General features: G+C 44.0%; 1 protein-coding gene across 2 annotated transcripts in view; it reads left to right on the top strand.

Moving 5' to 3' along the window:
- Nucleotides 1–14,231, top strand: part of LOC139720680 (uncharacterized) — a 104,351-nt gene extending 90,120 nt beyond the window's left edge. For both annotated transcript variants that reach the window (XM_071632036.1, XM_071632037.1), the window contains exon 3: nt 6,926–14,231. In XM_071632036.1, the coding sequence (XP_071488137.1) occupies nt 6,926–14,172 (7,247 nt within the window). In that variant the 3' untranslated portion in view covers nt 14,173–14,231. The remainder of the gene's footprint in view (nt 1–6,925) is intronic.
- The last annotated feature ends 5,453 nt before the right edge of the window (nt 14,232–19,684 follow it).

The raw sequence follows: 19,684 nt of genomic DNA, 5'->3' as shown, positions 1-19,684 counted from the left end.
AAAACAACAACAACAAACAAACAAACAAACAAACACACACACACACAAACAAAAAGTTTCTGTGCAAATAGTGGTAAGATAATAGGTGTTGCTGGTGACATTGTAGTTTTCAACAGATAACTTCCTGCTTTGCCTAACTTCATGCAAATGGAAAATTAAATGGAGTGGAAGATTATGTTGTGTGAGTTTAGTCTGATCATATAAAAGCGTCAATCTGTTCACCATGAAATTTCAACAAGTCACACTAATAGCCAACAGGTTATTTTAAATGACAAATCTCTTGCAACATTTTGTCTTTGCCTAGTAAAGAAGAGTTTTATAGTCACGTACACAAACTGTGGAACGTCAGCTTGACAGTTGGGGAAGATAAGGAAAAAGAAGTGAGCTCTCTGTGATGAATACGTCACAGTTGGCTTGCCATCTCATAATGTGTCGAAGCAGGCGTCACTCATGTCGGAAATAACCATTTTTCATTCTGGAAGCCGAAATTCAAGGATCTTGCACAGAGTTGTCAGGTATTTATAGTCTCTACCGTGCGAAGCCAGCGATGATCTCGTCAGGCTCAATTCGAATGCCTGTGTTCTGTGATTTGTGCTGCGTGATAATCTGTGCAGCAGCCTAGAAAGAGGCTACAGCATTAAAGACTTCCCCCGACGCAATGCGCTGATTTTTGGCACAGGGATGAAGCGTGAGCTATAGACAGACTATGTGCCAGTCTGGGGTATCACTGTTAGGTGGCCGGTCGCCAGGATTCTTAGCTCAAAAATTATCACACATAATTATCATGTTGGAAGTTTATTGTAGTATATTTAGGTAGTGTGTCTTTTCAATTTGCCTCAAATGAAAATCTCTTTCTTGTTTCTGACCCTGAAGGCGTGCCAGCCAATGTTCTAGAGCAATTTTGTGTGATGCTTTACAAAATTGTCCCCAATACTAGCTTCTTTTGTACACTTGTACGATGTACCTTCCTTTTCAATTCACATATTGGCAGGCAGGAGTGGATCTAGACCTGCCAACTGATAATTAATGATATAATTGCTTTTTCTATCATAATCATTTCTTGATAGGGTTTTTAATGAATTGTATTTTTTTTTCCTGAAATTTGATTTGCAGTGGTTGGCAGCCCTGTAGATGCAATTTTCGTATGGCAATATCCACACAATTTCCTTTATTGTATTCCCAACCATTCCCAAAATGGCAGTGTTTTTGCATTAAAAACAGAACCAGTCACATCTTGGAAGCTGCGTCAATGAAGTTGTGTTCCAGGCAGTGGGTTCTGTCTTGTCAATACCATTCTGCCACGATGCTAATCAATATCACAGAAATAGCTCGCACTGGGATTGCGATTCACAAAGTCACACTCAAGCGGCAGATTTTGACACTTGTCCACACGAAACCGCCACTATGGATTACCACCGGAGGCGGGAAGGGACCGTTACCACGGTTATGAGCTGTCACCAGTGATGGGCAAAAGTTTTCAGCTCTGAATCTAGTCTACCATGCAGACTCTTGCCTTTCCAGCCCGCCAACAGTCTCATGATCTCTTTAATTACACCCTTTCCTGTTGGTCTAGTCCATGTAAGAATGAATCATGTGACATTCTAGAAGACAGGGTTCGTGGTGTAGCCAAGATATGCTGAGGCCCGTAGAGTTGGGAAAAGTTTGAAACTAGAGACTAGTCTTTCCCTGTGTGGGTATGTACATGTAGCATCGTCATTGACCTGACCACCGCGATGATGTCATACACACTGTGACTCCCTAGAAGTGGATAGCCTCGAACCACAGACTCGTTGCCAAAATTCTAGTCTTAGAATGATCTTTGCTAGGGCACAGAAAGGTTTCTATTCAGCTTATAATTTTCAAGCTTGTTACAGAAATGGGTGGCTACCTGAGGAAAAAAAAAATAGAAAGAAGGAAGAAAATGCAGATCTTACAGATACTGTTATTTCTATAAAAATGTCCCTTTTTGTTTAAATTCAGTTGGATCATGTGACTATTGCTGTGTGTTCTTACAGTTGTGTTGCCTATTTAAAAAACTAACTTCTAATTCCATTCTTTCTTTGAAATTTTCTTCCTTGATTCTGCCAAATGTATCATCTGAAGTAGTGTATGATTCCATCATAACAAAGAAAGTTGATCCTTATTGCACATTTCCTGTCAAGTTGTAAATCCAAGCATTAAATTTATCATTCAGAACATATTGCTTGTAAGCAAACTACAGGATATTGCTGGCCATAGTTCAGATGTGGTCATGGGTTCACAAGACATTTTGTAAAGCCTTTATTCCGTGGCATCAGCTGACGTGAATTTGAAGTACTCATGTATAGCAAAGTACTGCAAGCCTTACTTGCCCAGGGCAACTACAAATTGGCATTGGGCAGGTAGAATGACTGGACACCTGTCTCCTCATAGAGCAGGGCTAGACACTAACTTTTTTTTCCCTGGTAGGCCATTCTGGCCACCAACATCTTTACATTTCAAAGTGTGTGGCCGAGAAAAAAGTATTTGCCCAAAACATAATGGTAGATTTTGAACTCTAGTTGCCCGACTGGACCACCAAAAGATAATCTTTCTGGAAAATTGGTGGCCCCACATCAATTTGTGATGTCCCCTGGCCACTGCTAATGCAGAGCCTCGTAAAGTATGTAAGCCTTACACACGTGCCTGCCCTTTCAGCAGGTAGGTGGCGGGAAATAATTCTCGATATCAACACGTGAAGAGTAGATGAGAATTGCGTCACCTGTTCTGTTTCTACGATGCTTCCATGGTTTCCTCACAGGATCATGTGAGAGTGTTCTCTGCCGGGCATCCCTCAGCCCCCTCCTGAGCTTGCACCCCTCATCGACGTATTACCAACAATCTTGTCTGTAATTAGTGCAAACGTGGATATGCATTGCTGATCCCGTAATAGCTTCAGTGTCACTCAACCACTTTTTTCGATGACATTTTTAGGTGTTGTCAACCTATCCCACCTCCCCACCCTTTATTTCCCCCCCCCCCCCCCCATTTTGGAAAGCTCTGGAAACAGTTGTGCAACCCTTGAAAACATGCTTCTTAAAATAATATCCATATTGTGGAAACATTTCTGACTTTGATTGGCTCCCCTTTTTGCTGCTTGCTGGGAAGTTCTCCTAGTTTCTGTGGTCGGACTTGATATTGAGCCCTGTATGAAGGGGGGGGGGGGGTCGATGGATAAAAGCAGTGCCTTATTCATCGTTTATCTTCGGGTCTGTGGCCAAGAGTTGGGAATGACTGTTGCATTTTTCCCCCCATAATCCAACAGGTGTTCGTAATGAAGTTATCATCCACAGTGACACCCTACCTTTGGATATGGACTCCAAACATACACTGTATGGTGGTTAATGCATGTAGGAAGTAATAAATTAGGACGTCAGGGGAGTGTATACACTTTGATGCTTTAGCTCTTCTCTCCTCTTGGTATTTTTTTCCTTAAATACTGTCATATTTATAGGTCATCCTTGAGATGTAGCCTGAATTCAAGACTGCAGTTCTTGATCTTGTTTGGTATCATGTATTTTCTTAATAGTCTTACATAGGAGAAGTAATGACTTTTTAATCAGAACAGATTGAGAACAGATGCAAGGGAGAAGATAATTGTATACTATGATCGTATAGAAACAAGGGCCCAGAATTCAATAAAAATGTTGAGTAACAAGAGAGAGGTACAGAATTTGAACCATGCAACATGGTTAGCATGCAGTGATGAATGACTGTGGAAGAGCCATCTTGGGCATGTGACAGGTGGAGGGGGTGGGAATGGGGGTGGGGGAGTGCACCCATTTCCACCCTGTCCCATTCCCTCTGACATCCTCCTCAGGAGACCCCTCTTTTCTCTCTTCTTTTCTATCCCTTCCTCTCCCCCTCTCTTTCTCTTTCTTTTTTTCTCTCTCTCCTCTATTTCTCTCTCCCCTCTGGTCTTCACCCCAGGAATGGTTGGGGGGGGGGGGGGGGGGGGGAGGGTTGAGGGGAAGGATACCTCCAGGTTAAGGTCACCTGTGTGACCCTGTTGAGGACACATGCAGACAGGAGAAGACAGACTTTTGGCAAGAAACCCTTCTCTTTGGCTGGTAACTCAGCAGCTTCTAGGCATTACCACCTTCTTTCTTACTCTTTGGGTGTGTGTTCCATCTCGTTCAAACTTTATTCTTGTAGAAGATGAGAGTGCTTCCGAATGCACTCCCAGTTGGAAAATTTGATTTTCCAGCCTGTGAGGACTGCAATAGCGCAGTGCTTTATAGTGCACTCGAGACTCTGCACCCCCCCCCCCCCCCCCCCCTCCCCCAGTCAGGTCAGATTTCTTGCTACTTTCCAACTTAGGCCTACTCTATTTCTTTTCAAAGGAGGTCATTAAACAGTGCACCAAGTGTTTATTGTCCCCGCCGAACGAGTTCGAGCAGGGGACTATGAAACGGGCTCCGTACGTGTGTGTGTCCGTGTGTCCGTCCGTCCGTCCGTCCGTGTGTCCGTCCGTCCGTCCGTCCGTCCGTGTGTCCGTCCGTCCGTGTGTCCGTGTGTGCGTCCGTGTGTGATCAAAATCTTCAATTTGCTACTTCTCTGTCATTTATGAGCCAATTTTGATTCTGTTTGCTTTATATGATAGCACTACATGGGAGCTTTGAAACTTCTACACAGAATTTCAGTCGTGACCTTTGACCTTGACCTTTGACCTATATTGTACATTTTGCTACAAAATGCTACTCCTTCGCCATTTCTAACCCGATTTCGATTCCGTTTGCTTTATGTGATGGCACTAGGTGAGGGCTTCAAAACTTCTACACAGAATTTTGACCTTTGACTTCTTTGACCTTTGACCTTGATTTTTGACCTGTATTGTACATTTTGCTACAAAATGCTACTCCTTCGCCATTTCTAACCCGATTTCGATTCCGTTTGCTTTATGTGATGGCACTAGGTGAGGGCTTCAAAACTTGTACACAGAATTTTGACCTTTGACTTCTTTGACCTTTGACCTTGATTTTTTGACCTATATTGTACATTTTGCTACAAAATGCTACTCCTTCGCCATTTCTAACCCGATTTCGATTCCGTTTGCTTTATGTGATGGCACTAGGTGAGGGCTTCAAAACTTCTACACAGAATTTTGACCTTTGACTTCTTTGACCTTTGACCTTGATTTTTGACCTATATTGTGCATTTTGCTACAGAATGCTACTCCTTCGCCATTTCTAACCCGATTTCGATTCCGTTTGCTTTATGTGATAGCACTAGGTGAGGGCTTCAAAACTTCTACACAGAATTTTGACCTTTGACTTCTTTGACCATTGACCTTGATTTTTTTACCTATATTGCACATTTTGTTACAAAATGCTACTTCCGGCGGGGACATATGTTACGCACCGCGTAATTTCTACTTTTCCTTGTTTATGCCATGAATGCTGCATCCTTGTGTGTATAATGTTTGAAATTGGACCATTTGTGCTTGTTGTTGATGATTCTGGTTAAGTAGAAGTACAGAAGTTACTGTTGTAGCAAATGCAGGCAATGAAAAGTGATGATCCCTGATCAGGACAGTTGTTTAGCATTGCTGGTCACAGGTTTGGTTAAGCAAAAATTCAAATGAAATATGTGTGAAGAATGCATGAGGGTCTGCAGGCAGAGACTAACAGTTGTCTATACAACTTTGTACATCTCTAGCCCAGGGTATACATGCAGTTCTCATGTTCATGTTGATAGAATTTCTAAAATCCTTTTCTCATTTGCCCTTAACATAATGCAGAGAGAAGTTTGAGAAATGTTTCTGAGTGTGAACAGAAAATTGGATAATAACACGTTTGAACTGGATGGCCTGCAAAGAGTTTGTCTGACAATCTGGAGTGAGATATCGAGTGACATTCTCCCCAACCAGACTTGTGAGTGATAGAGACTTAAATAGGATTGCATAGTTTTCCCCTCCGTGTGGAGATGGATGCAGACAATACAGGAAACGGAGGAGAACATGATGAAAAGTTGAAAGGGAAACAATCTATTTGGGACGTGTCTGTGTGAGTCACATATCACAGAGTGTGACTCCATGAAAGACATTTTTGCCAAGGAGTTCCCTTTCTTGTTTTAGCCCTTTGCTTTTGTCTCATCCGTGGGCACTGTTGGATTTAACCTTCTCGGTGCTGGGACCTCAATAAGGTCTTGATGCATTGTATACAAGCAAAAAGGCATTGACATTGATCGAATTAATGCTCTACAGAGCTGCAAACATGTACCTTGTATGTTTTAGTATTTTTTTCCCTCTATCAACAAAGATATCAACTTATAAGTGTGCAGAATATTCCGTGCCTGAGAACTCAAACATGTCCTCACATTATACAAGAGATGCATGGCTATTAAGTGTTTTTATCTTGACTTCACAGAGTTTTGTTGAAACTTTGTGTGTTATGTCTGTATCTTCCAGTTCTTTTCATGTTTCTAGAAATGACACTGACTGGTATCTAATGAGTCCAAAATACTGTTATTTAGCTTCAATTGGCATGTGGATGTGATATGTAAATTCTATCATTTCTCTTAAGATTCTTGTGATGATTTTTGTGTGTGTTTTGAAAGGAAACAGAGTCATTCACTTTTGTCAGTATGCTTTTCATGCTCTAGGCTGCATATCTCATGCTTTATACTATACATTGTGAATATTGGGCCGATGCCTACGCCTTTGAATAAGGATGTAGTTTTACTTCCAGTATGATGGGCACTGAACATTTGTCAAACTGGAAGCATATTAGGCAGGTCATGATGTCTGCTAATGCAGGTCATCTTTTGAGTGATTTTTTTTTTTTAAAGAAAGTTTTAAGTGTATATTGTTGTTCTGATTTCAATATTAGTGTGACTAATTGTACCATGATGATCTGTGCTGCCACACCTGATACATTTTTTTTTTCATTTTGTTGTTTTGATGCAGATGGCTTTGACGGTGCAGCTCAGATTTCACCAGCAGAGCGGAAACCATCAGGGCGGAGGCATCATGGGAAACACAAACCCAAGTACAAGAGTGCCATGAAAGTGAAGATTACAGACAGAGTGCGGCAAAAGAGAGAGGCCAAAGCATTGCGAGAAAAGCAAAGCAAGCTGACACCGGAAACAATCGGACCCCTTCACGTTGCTGACAGCATCAGCGAGAAACAACCGCAGGAGGCCGCCGTCAGGCCGGAGATTGTGAAGGAACGCGTACCTGAGGTTATTTACAAAGACAAGTATGACATCATAAAAGAGCGCCGAGCTCGTGAATTTCGGGCATCCCAAGAGCAGAGGACATTATCGCCAAGCAAAAGTAAGGAAGGTACATTGGGGAGCCCCAAAAAACAGAGTCGTCAAAGACACACTTCAGCCAGTAGCCAGAAGAAGGAAAAGAATGTATCAGTACTGCGCAGTTCCGAGAGTGAGGAGGAGGGTGCACTGAAACAGCAGGCGTTGGAAGCCCTGCTCAAGATTACTGGGGAAGAGTTTAAGACTATGAATACTGTGGGAAGTGAACAGAATGATGTTTCCACATTGGGAGATGCCATTGTGACACCGCACACACCGCCCTCAGTGTTGAACCAAAGGAGAGGATCATCCAAACGCGATATCAATGACACGCGCTTGATGCAGTTTGCGAACAGTGCTCAACAGCTGCAAACTGAGAACTGGAGCCACACGCATCAAGTATCTAACTCACAGAGCAGGCAGGGAGAAATAACCGCAGAGCGCACCCGACCGGTGAAAGATAGTTTGACCAGCAGGGGAGAAGGTGAGATAGAGGTCAGATCTAACCAGAAGCAAGGAAAGCACGTGTGTGACTGTTGTGGTCGCAGGTGTTCGAAGCCCAGTGTGCTTAAAAAGCACATTCGATCGCACACTGGCGAGCGCCCTTACCCATGTGATCCGTGTGGAATTTCTTTCAAAACCAAAAGCAATCTTTACAAACACTGCAAGTCACACGCTCATGCCGCCAAGGCTGGAGCCTCTAGTCTAGCACCCGACCTGAAAGCACTTGAATTTGAAAATGATAGCGGTTCAGATGAAACAGACACTGATGAGGAGGGTGACAAAGAAGGAGTGAAAGATTTGCAGGCACAGACCCAACCTCACAGTCAGTCATCCTCGCTTCCTGTAGACTCACAGCAGGACAGGGTGAAGATGACACAAACAAGTGTCCAAAAAGTTGTTAACGGTGGTCGCAGTTCGATGCCAGATAGCCTCCCAAGCTTTGTTCCATCCAGTAAGACTCAGGCATCGCCCGTTGCAAGCCAAACCGGCAATATGATGTGGGCACCCCAGCCCAGCATGACTCATCACATAGTTGATAAACACTTACTGCAGGAGGAGCCACATACAATGAAACTCATGGGGGGTCAGCAAAGAAAACATTCGCCACAAAATAGTGCCACTTACAATCACACACCTGCTGAAAATAATGGCTCAACCTCTTCAAAAGAGAGCGGCATCCAGTTCACAGAGAGGTGGCATTCTGCACCAATAAGCCATCTGGGAGAAAGGGAAGTCTCACATCCATCACTTGTCTCTGCAGATAGGTCCGCACCTTCAAAAGGTGGTCACGTGAGAGAGGAGGGGACATCTCAGGACGCTGATCAGCAGAAGTCATCACAGCAAATCATGATCCCTCTTACAAATTTTAACATCGTCAAATCTGGCGGCCAGTACCATTTTCAGATTCCAGTAGATGGCATCCCAGGATTGTCTGAGGAGGTTCTCAAAAATCAGGGTGTTTGCCTTGAGAGTGATAAAACTTCATCCAGAGATGGAGGAGAGAAGCCACGGCCAACACTCAACTCCCCGTCAAAGCAAATCAGACTGCAGCAACACATCCAAAAGCTCATCACCCAAAATGAAGCCATAGTTGATGACTCTGATTTGGAGTCTGTCAAGCCAAGAAGACCCAGTTTTTCTTACAGGGAAAGTATGACAAGCACTCCGCCCCAGCTACCTTCAAACATTGCAGACCCTCGATGCGATTCAAAAAGTACAGCTGAGAGCAGTGCAGTAGCCATGGAGATAAGGAGAAGGCCTGAGCTGGCTGAGCAAACTAATTTAGACAGCAAGCAGGAAGTGAGGGGAAATCAAGATAGACAGCGGGAAGCGCAGTCCCTTAAAAGAAGCCAGCATGCAGCACACCAGCACACAGGTCAGCCACGGGTTGAGCCCCCCCACAAGCCAACGGAAGGAGGCATCAGTTCGAGCCACAAGCTGCCAACTTCCTCACCCAGCACTCTTCAGCAGGCCGTGCCAGGGGACGGTAATACGATTAGGAATATACTGCTCCAGCATAAACTTACTCAGCACACACCTCCTGCCAGTATGCTAGGCCAGAGTTTGCCCATGGAGCGCCAACAGTACTCGCCCCTATGGCCACCAGCTCATATGGTGGCACCTTGGATGCTGAAGGAAGCATTACAGGGAGGTATGAGATATCCCATGCCAGCAATGTATCACCATCCATCGATGATGCAACATCTCCCAACGGAGAGCCTTGCACCTGGGTCAGCCAGCCACCAGTTCCCGAGGGAAAGCCCACATGGCAGCCATCATGCTGACTCTGGCAAATCAGCACACAAGCGTAAAAAGAGCAAATCAGAGAGTGACTCTGCAGGTTCGCAGGATCCACACCATGCAAAGAAAAAGGTGCGCAAACATCATGACCACACTCCTATTCATGAAGAGGAGATGCCAAAAGCTTTGCCACATCATGGCGCAGCGCAAACTCATTCCATGCTGCCGATGTTTTCTCCTCCATTCCCGGGGCCGGATGCAAACCATGCTGCGTCCCAGCTCATGTGGTTACACCCGTCTTTGCCAAAAGGAACGTCAACCCCCTTGAGGAGCCCTTATTCACCCAAATCCTCCAAGGTGCCAGAGACAAGCTACCCAGGTGTATCTGTCATTCAGCACACTCCAACCACTCCCCATGCACCATCTCAGTTTTCCCTCCTTCCTGGACAGCCAATCTCAACTTATGGGCCAGAGAAAAGCGACACAAAGAGAGAGTCACCTGGAGCTTCATCATTCGTTCCTCGTGAGAGCAAAAGCCCTGTGACAGCTTTGTATAGCACAACAGGTAGTGGTTCCACCCGAAGTGACTTTCTCCTCAGTAGTCCATCTCTTCAACATTCTCCTCGCCATGAAGGATTGCTGAAAGTTGCGCCACCGCAGTCACCTCTCACGCCTAAGACACCAGGCTTAGCTAGCCCTCGAGTGCCGAATACCTCCTTTATGCCTGATAAAGGAGAGAGACTGAAAGAGACGCCAAATTTGGATCATTTGCCTGTGAATGAGGCACTGGCAAGGAAGAAAAAGAGTTTCACCTTGGCTCTTGATGAAAACAGTGCCCGGGTCAGTCTACAAAAGCGACGCAATCTCCCAGCCATTCCTGGATTAAATATGAGTCCAGGAAGGTCTCTGCCAGCCAAGAGAACCCCTAGTGAACAGACGCATGCCTTGGATTTAACAGCAAAAATTCTAGGATCGCCATTGTCGGCTAAAATCCCAAGAGTTGATGTAGCTGGCAGATCACCAGCTCATACACCAACTGAAGGGGGTAAGAAATTCCCGAAGTCACCAATGAAATTTGGTTCTGCAGCAGCAAGGCATCGCTTGAGTTTGGATCTTCCACAACCATTGACAGCAGCTGTGAAAAGTGCATCTACTCCTGATGGACCAAAGTCATCCCCAAAAATCGATCCACGTGTCTTGCTGTCGCCTGAAGCACTTTCAATTGCTGAATCAGTAATGAAGATGTCACAGTCACCACTGAAGGCAAAGACACCTAGTACTCCTGTTGACGCTGCTCGTGAACTTGGCCGCTTGGTGGCCCATGCATTTCACAACGCCGGTGGAAGTATAGAGAGCATTTTGACAACTTCCAATGAGGGAGTAATTGTTGGACCAATTGCTACACCCACAGCAGATGGCAAACCGAAATCACAATTTTTTGTCTTGCCCTCCCCATCATCATCACATGCTCCAAGCTTTCCATCAAGTTCATCTCCAAGGTCTGAAAAGTCACCTTTAACTCCAAGCGACAAGCTGAGTCCCACCCAAGGCAAGTTGCCACCAGGACAGGCAGATAGTGTTGATTCACAGACATCCTCAAAAGCAGAGTTCCTAACTGCCTCTGGACCTGTCAAACTCTCTGAAGAGGACAGCGATAGCACTGGATGTAAAGTGCAGCCAATAAAAACTGAGAAAAGTCAATCCAGTCCATCGCTACTTAAACCGCAGACCTTGGAACAGAGCAATTGCAATGAATCTTCTGTTGGGGAACAGTTGTTAGAAGTTTTGACTCCAGTTTTACACCAGACTTCCCTGAAGTCCTTGCCACAGAAACTTGAAAAGAGTCTGGCTGATTGGTTCAGCAGTGTGAAGACCAACAAAGCAGGTAGTGGACCAGCCCTTGCACCAACCTTCCTGTATGCCAACATATCCTCAAGAATGAAAGGTGTTGCCCAGGTCACAGATTGTTGTTCCAGGCGCTTGCAACCAATGTATGTTCCACAGGGATCCAACCGCAAGATATCTATGTACTCTAACTGGCGACCAGGAGGAAATACCAAGCACCCCCTTGGTGTGTCCTGGAAGGCTCATCTTGGTCTCTACAACTCTGGTATGAACAAGGGAACACTTGGTGATGTGACTTGCAGCATTAGCCCAGCTGGTGGTGGAATCCTGACTCACTCCTCGGCCTGGAATATGTCTGCTGAAAAGATCAAAGCTGCCAGTGAAGAAATACACACGCATAAAATCTCCAGCACAGCAAATGTTTCTCCCGCTGAAACACCAATGGAGACGACCCCGCCTGCAGCCACCAGCGAAGCTGAACTCCCAGTGGATAAGCCTAGTAAGGGAAAGGAGCCCAAGAGAATACCAATCTTTGAGGGGGGTTACAAGTCCAATGAGGAGTATGTGTATGTGAGAGGTCGAGGAAGGGGGAAGTATGTTTGCCAAGAGTGTGGAATCCGATGTAAGAAGCCAAGCATGCTGAAAAAGCATATTCGCACCCACACTGACGTCAGACCATTCCAGTGCAATGTGTGCAGCTTTGCATTCAAGACCAAGGGCAATCTCACCAAACACATGAAGTCAAAGGCCCACACTAAGAAATGTCTGGAGAATGGCATCAATCCATCTGAGCTTGAACAGGAACATGGCATCGATTCCAGTGCATATGATGAATCTGATGACCACCAGTACTCGGATGCCGATGAAAATGAAGACACAGACTCAGCTGATGACTCTGAGGAGGAGGAGATGGATGATGGTATGGGTGAGGAGACTGAAATGGAAGACGATGCTTTTCATTCGACTGAGGAGCAGCAAGATGCTCATCATGTCAAAGGAGACTCAATCCCTCATCCAGGTAAACTCAAGAGATCTTACAGTGAAATCCTCAAACCACATGACCTGCAGGATGTAAAAGAGGATCAGCTCCCGTCGTCAAAATTGTCCAGGTCCGAAGTGGTGTGCAAGCTTTCCCAGCACCTTACAAACAGGCAACGTGCTCACACTGGCCACCCACCTCTTACAAAGTCCCAGAGCTTATCACATCTTCCTCTGTCTGGTGGAGCATTCCTAGGAAAGAGTCCAAGTCAAAAGTCTCAACCTCCTCCTGTTCTAGACAAGTATGGCCACATTGTGTCATTACAGTCATATGCTCCCTGTACCAACCACTATCGCCTTGCTACAGGGAATACGGCCGTTTCTGCTAAGTGCCAGACAACAGCATCAACCACATCTACCACAGCTCAGGGAGTGGCTCTTAGTAGTGGTGTCAGTAAAGAAAACAGAGATAATTTGGGGAGTGAAGAGAGTCCTCCCACGAGCATGCAACTGTCAACAGGAAAAGAAGGTGGTCAAAAGCAAGAATCAAAATTGTCAGAATCAGTTGGTTCCTCACTGCCTTTGGTGGAGAATATCAACAAGTCCTCTCATTCCCGAGATTCAGAACTGTCATCAATGAGTGTGCCGATGAAGCCACATGAGAGTTTGATGAGAAGGCCAGAAAGATCTGACTCCAGCATGCGCTACTACTCTTCTAGCTCTCATCACAAGCCAGCAGCCCATGGAATGCATCCAATCATTGAACCTGTCTCTGATGACGAGGAAGACTCAAGTGGCAGAAAGAGTGGACAGGCTGTTTCATCTGTCTCTGGTTCATCCAAAGCCACTGCAGGTCAGATACCCATTATGGAACCTTCAGGGAATGCAATCAAGCAGCTACTTCTATCTAAACCACCTCTCTGGCCATCAGCCGGAGACCAGTCACCTGTGCAGAAGTCTCCACTTCAAAAGTTTGTGTCACCATTTCTTCCTCCATCCATTCAAGCACCTCCAATTCCATCACCAACCCACCTGAAGCCATTTTCCCCTGGGCCCTACCACCGCCTAGTTTCACCAATGCTCCCCTCCAAAATGTTTCAGTTACCCCCAACTATCTTGTCAACAAACCTGCCATCAGGCTCTGGGTCACCTAAGCCAACTGCCCATGCCGAGAGGGAAGTTGCTACTTCTCCCACTACTAGTGAGGGAGAGCGCTCTTCATTGACATCTCCTGCCCTTTCTAGCCCCACTGAGAATGTTTCCAGAGACAAGCAGTCTGGTGACAGTCTTGCAGATGATGGCAGACCCAAAGTCAGTGAAGAGGAGAGAATGGCCATGTCACCCACTGGCAGTACTGGTCATCATCGCTGCATACACTGTGGAGAAGCCTTCATCAAGCCAAGCCAGCTGCGTATCCATGCCAGAGTACACGCTGTGGAGGCGACGTTCACCTGCCACGAATGCCTGGTCTCCTTCTCCAGCAGGAACCTCTTGTCGAAGCACGAACGCTCCGAGGAACACTTTGCGCGAGTTGAAGGGGTGGAGCTAGCTACCACCACTGGAGTGGACTCCAATCCAAGACCCTTCAAGTGCAAGGAGTGTGCCATAGCCTTTCGAATCCCGGGCCATCTGGCCAAGCACCTGCGGTCGAAGGGTCATCTGATGACCCTTGAAAGGCAGGGGAAGCTTCCTGCCCACAAACACGAGCTACTTCATTTGCATGGAGATGGTGGTGAGGACGTCAGTGCCGCAGATGGGGAACAGAAAGTACCTGGTAGTCCCGCATCATCGGAGAAAACGGACAGTGCGAGCGAAGCAGAGGAAGGGAAGTCATGAAAGTGGTTGAATGTGCTTATAAAAGGATCCAGATGTGGTGCCAAGTGAATATTCCATATTGTGAAAGGTTATTGTGGTCAGTGATACCTCATTCAGCTGTGCATCGAGGCGATGGAGATACATCACTATTCAGGATCAGTCACCAACCAACTCACTGAATCCCATCCAATGTAGGCTAAAGAGACCACCAGAAGGAGCCGTAGGTATGACTGGAGTAGCTCCGGTATTAGGCTTTTGAAAGCCATCAGGTGTGCGATTGTGCGAGTAGTTAAATACAAGAGGAGCACACTTCCGGAGAGAAGTCAGGAAAATTTGCAGTGTGATGTGTCTCTTGGTGCTCACGTTCCACGTTGTCGACACCAAACTTGGCTGAGGAGAGATTAGTGTAGATGGAGTCAACTTGAAAGTCCATGCCATCATGTGGTGTATGGAGCTTCTGCAGCAGTAGGATGTCTTTTCTCCAGACAGTAGTAGTACAAGAAATAGTTGCAAAAAAAAAGAAGAAAAATTCAGGAACAAAAAAGGGAAATTTTAGGCAGCTGTTTCCATGTACCTATGAAGGTTTTCCTCGCCGTTTTTCAAGTTATTGCGATCTTGTTAAGAAACTATTAGAACAAGAATTAACAAGATGAAATGTGGACGTAAAGTCAGGAGAACTGATACAGTTCACATCAGAATTATTACCTCACTGAGCTGCTTGTCTCCTTTAACTTAATGAGTTTTTTATGCTGCCTTGCCAAGTAAGCTAGATTTCTACTTCTTTTGAAACTTATATTAAGCTTAAGTCACACATGTCAAATGGCTAACCATTGTAGAGGAAGCCTTTCTCTTTATGATACACTGACAATGTTCAGGTTTCCAATATGATGTGTTTCATACTCATTTTGTATTGAATCATGAGAGTTTTTTGTGTGTCTACCTAGCAGATTTTATTCAAGGGTGTGTTTTTACCGTGTCTTGTATCTAGGATCTCTATACACCAGGGGAGAATGGGGCTAAAATTAGTATTAGCTCCTCCCTCGTGTTTTGGTGCCAAAGCACATAGTGAAATATATATCAGATTAGAATTGGAGTGTGTGCAAAAACTGAACATTAATAATGCCAAGTGACGTGTTAGTACTGTCTTCATTAATAGGATGACTGTCGTTGTAGATCAGATTTTGGCGCGGCATCTGCACTGATTTGCATGCATGCTGTGTTGGCATCAATTTAAGTCATTAGTAATGACTGGGTGCAACATGTGCCAAAAAGAAGGGGCAATGTCACAAAACACCCTACACCATGCTAACATGAAGTGTATACCTATTGTGTGGTTGTTCTTTTGTTTGTTTGTTTTTTTTTGTTTTTTTAATGGTAGATTAGTATGCTCCACTATAGTGGGTTCTCATGGTGTATGATTGGGTAGTCCTTTGGAGGTATATTTTTGTCATGATTTTTTCATTTGTTTGTGTCGTTGTATGACACTGCCTGTGTGTGGAGATTTGCCAGTGGATAAACATTAATTTAATACCCATAGGGATGACTATGTAGGACCATCTATTTTCCCCTCTTTTCTTGTGGCTAGATTTATTGCTCAAACCTTAGGTTCCTCAAGAATAGTTGCCCTCATTATGTAAAATCATATTGTGGCGGCCAAACGATTTCGACCCTTTTCAAAACAAAAGAAGTTCTTCAGGTCATGGGGAGATGAAGATGTAGAAGAAAGCAAATTCATTTTTGTGAAATTTCATTAGGAAATGCACATTTATTTTCTTTTTGTTAGGTCAAAGAATGTGATTTGATAAAGTTGTAGAACTTTTTCTGTTGACTCTCGTACACTGTGCGGGGGAGTTTTGACTGGATAGACTGACACTGTTTTGCAAATGACACTCATTGTGAATTTGGGTTAGGCATTGATCCACATACAGGCAGAAATTCATCACAGCCGTACAAGTAAAGGAAGACACGACATAGAGTTCACAAAGGTCAGTGAAGACAGACACCGACAAACCTTCAATAGTAAGAGAGATATAGGGTTGTTGGTTTGCTTTTGTATTGTGGTAGCTTGTTTTTTGTTTTATTTTGTTTTTTAATCGTATCCTGGAAGTTGTGTGTGGACCAGTTCCACTATGTTGTTGAAATACTGGGTGAGCTGCCCTGTTCAGGCCAAGACGGCTCAACCCAGTTCGGTCAGGAGTTTGTCGTGAGGAAACCAACTGTATGGTGTTTCCTGGAGTTACTATGTGAAAGTTTAAATGTTTATGTAGACCTTGTTGGATGCAGTGATTGTTGCTTTTCTATTTTTTTTTTTTTTTTTTGGTCATTCAATCCTAGAAGGTAATGTTTGTGCATGCAGTAGACAGACAAGTTACCTGGATTATAAAAGTGTTGATGCTTTTACCACAAAATGTGACTTTGGAGGGGCAAAGTGGTGAATAGCGCAACACTGAACAGGTCAGATGAATGCCACGTGATTTTAGTGCATTAGAACATTTTTTATTTCCTTTAATTGTTCTGGGCAGGAAGTGACAGGGAAGTTGCTCAAAGTTCTGTTCAGGAAGATGACTTATATCAGTTTTTCATGTTTACGAAAAATAACCTTTGTACTGTGTTTGTGTTCTCCTATAATACCATGTCTACGTCTTCATTGACAGCAGGCTATGAAACACTGTTGTGTTCTACTTATACATGGGAGATCAAAGTTGTATGACAATAGGGTACAGGTAAGGGTTGGTCTCGCGAAGAAAATCGTAGGTGAGATGTAGGACGTTTTGCTCACTACTGCTGAGATTCGTCAGGTACAATGAGACAAGGTAGTGCGTACATGCAGGTTCAGGTTATAGTGTGTATGCAGACATAGTTATCGGCAACCTGACGAAGCTCGGCAGTAGCAGGTGAAACGTCGTACACCTCGCATTCACTTTTCTTCACGAGACAAACAATTATCTGTACCCTATCGTCATGGAACTCACCGTGATAGTCAACATCTTCACAAGAGATCAGAGTTGTTGTCTAAGAAATTAGGGCTCGTCATATTAAACTTCGTGCCGAAATGATGAGGATTAAGACAGAGGGAAATTACATGGAAAACTTGCCATGAGTCAACTGAGTGTAAGGTCGTGACATGAATGGAATGACAGCACAATGCACACCAGCTCCATGCCAAGGTGAAGGACACTGGGACTGATACTAACCATGCTTTGCCACACTTGGCAACAGTGTAAGAACTGTTTTGGATCTCTACCAAACTGAGATTTCGATTCCAATAGGCAGAGAGAAAATTTGCCCCAGTGTTAAAGGTAATGATGCGCCGTAGTACTGCAGTGCACAGCATTGACACAGTATTCTGCAGTTATCATCCTTTAAGAATCGCACCGTTTCAATCCTTTTTCAGCTGTGTGGTTTTGTTACACAGTGAGTGCAAGTGTTGACATTGTATTTTCACAGTCGCTCTGGCAGGATTACAGGTTCATGCTATGGTCAAACCGCCACGCTGTGTACACAGTGTAGCGTATTCTTAATTACACACAAACCACGTTGTGATATCTCAAGATTCTTTTCAACCGGTCTGCAATGCACTGTAATGGCAGCTTTAAAGGCCCCTCTGAATACTTAACCTGTTGAAGAAGAGTCCCTAAAATACTTGGGCAGGTGTCTATGGGAAATGCATGTTATAGCAAAATCAGTCCGTCCTCAACGGGTTAACCTTCACGCCTTGACCAGAGAAGGAAGAACCTACCCTGATTTAGGAATCATTTTCTACCAGTTGATGTGTAACACAGCAAATATCTCCCCAGTTTCGATGTGAAGAATATTGGTAGCCAAGCTGATTACTTGTAGATTCAATCCTATGACTTGATTGTCTCCAGTGGTCAACTTGAGTAAGTGACCCAAGTGGTCACTTGGACCATAGCTTCTTGACCCAAACCACCAAATGATGACTGCAGCTGTAAATCTAAACCTTTGCGAGTGGGATAATCTGAGATCTGAGACCAGCCAATCAACAAAAGTTTATCAAGTGCATACCTTGCTAGCAAGGACTAGGGATCCACCCCACAACATGTTATTGCAGATCGCTATTATCATTATATTATTATCACTCTCACCAATTATGTCAGGCATTGAAGTGGACAGCCTTTGTTAAAATTAGTAACATTTTGAGATTATCCAAAGTTTCCCAGGCTGGGCATGGTTTGTTCGTGAACTGTTTAGGAAGGACTGATTTTGCTGTAACACGCATTTCCCATAGACACCTGCCTGAGTATTCTCAGGACTCGTCTTCAACAGGTTAATAGATAGAAGAGAGAAAGCTATTCACAGTGATGGCTGATAAAGGCAGACTTGCCATTGCGGCTTGTTGTTCATATTGGCATTGTTGTCATTTTATTTGTTTTGTTATGGTTCTTTGGTTACCCAAAGAAAGAGGGGAGTTTGCAGAAAGCCATATTGCAAGATGTAAAAACTGCGTGTGTGTTTCAGGGCAGAGAGGACATGTACTGTGCTGCGTAATCGTGCACATACATGTATGCATTGATGCTCGCAAACATGAATAGGAATGTGTCAAAACAAAACAGGGTAAAGTCTATGTGGGAAAGATTTGCTTATGGGGAGAGAAACTTATTTTTTCATATCGTGTGAGTAGTTTTGCGTAGTCACTGAAAATGTCATTGTAACAACTGAAAAAGGAACTAGCTCATAACCGTTGCCTTAGTATGTCTGTAGAAAAAAAAGAAGTATATATATAAATGGTTTATGAAATGTGTGTACGTGAAAAGCCTACCGAATTGAAAGTAGTTTCGTGAATAGATTTACAGATAACAGTATTGGAAAATTTATCAGAAGTAGATTTATGTCAAATGGATATTTACATATATACCTGGAGAAGCTATTTTTGCATCACAGTTCCTTACCCCAAAGTCTCTTTGTCACTCTTTGTGCCGAGAAATGACTATAGTGTGAGTTACGTACGCAGTGTGTGTGTATGTTGCATATTTCTCACTACATATTCCAGAAAATACCACCAAAAAAAAAGAAAAAAAAAAGAAAGGAGTTAAGTGTGCATGAGTAATGTATTCCTTCATAGTGAGTCACTGTGCAGTACATGGAGAAAAGGATAAGCCTTTTTTTAATGGAATTTTGGCAGAATTTTGTTTATTCTTTTTATGTTGTTCTGTTCATGGGACTTGTCATTGTTGAGTGCTTATTAAAGTGCAAAAATTTGAGACATTCAGACCAGCTAAAGCTTTATCACTTGCGTGATGGAGTCACCCGACACTACTGAGCAAATAGCAAAGAGAAACACTCATGCTGATGTTTTTTTATCAGTTAACAGTTACTCATACTAGACATTATTTCAGGTTCTCTAATTCTTCCATTTGAAGTTCAGTGCCAGATACTGTATACGCCAAATATTTCGCAAGGTCTTTATTCTCTCGAATTTCGCGAGTTAGATGCTATTCGCAAAATCGAAGACAGGCAAAAATACTGACTCTGATCATTCTATGAATGTGACGTACGCGTATACATTTCCCCG

This window comes from Diadema antillarum, unplaced genomic scaffold, assembly GCF_040938485.1.
Source record: "Diadema antillarum isolate AM-2024a unplaced genomic scaffold, OU_Dant_1.0 scf00000131, whole genome shotgun sequence".
In the NCBI taxonomy this organism is placed as follows: domain Eukaryota; kingdom Metazoa; phylum Echinodermata; class Echinoidea; order Diadematoida; family Diadematidae; genus Diadema; species Diadema antillarum.
The sequence above is the reverse complement of the archived record's forward strand: the minus strand, read 5'-3'. Positions and strand labels throughout refer to the sequence as shown.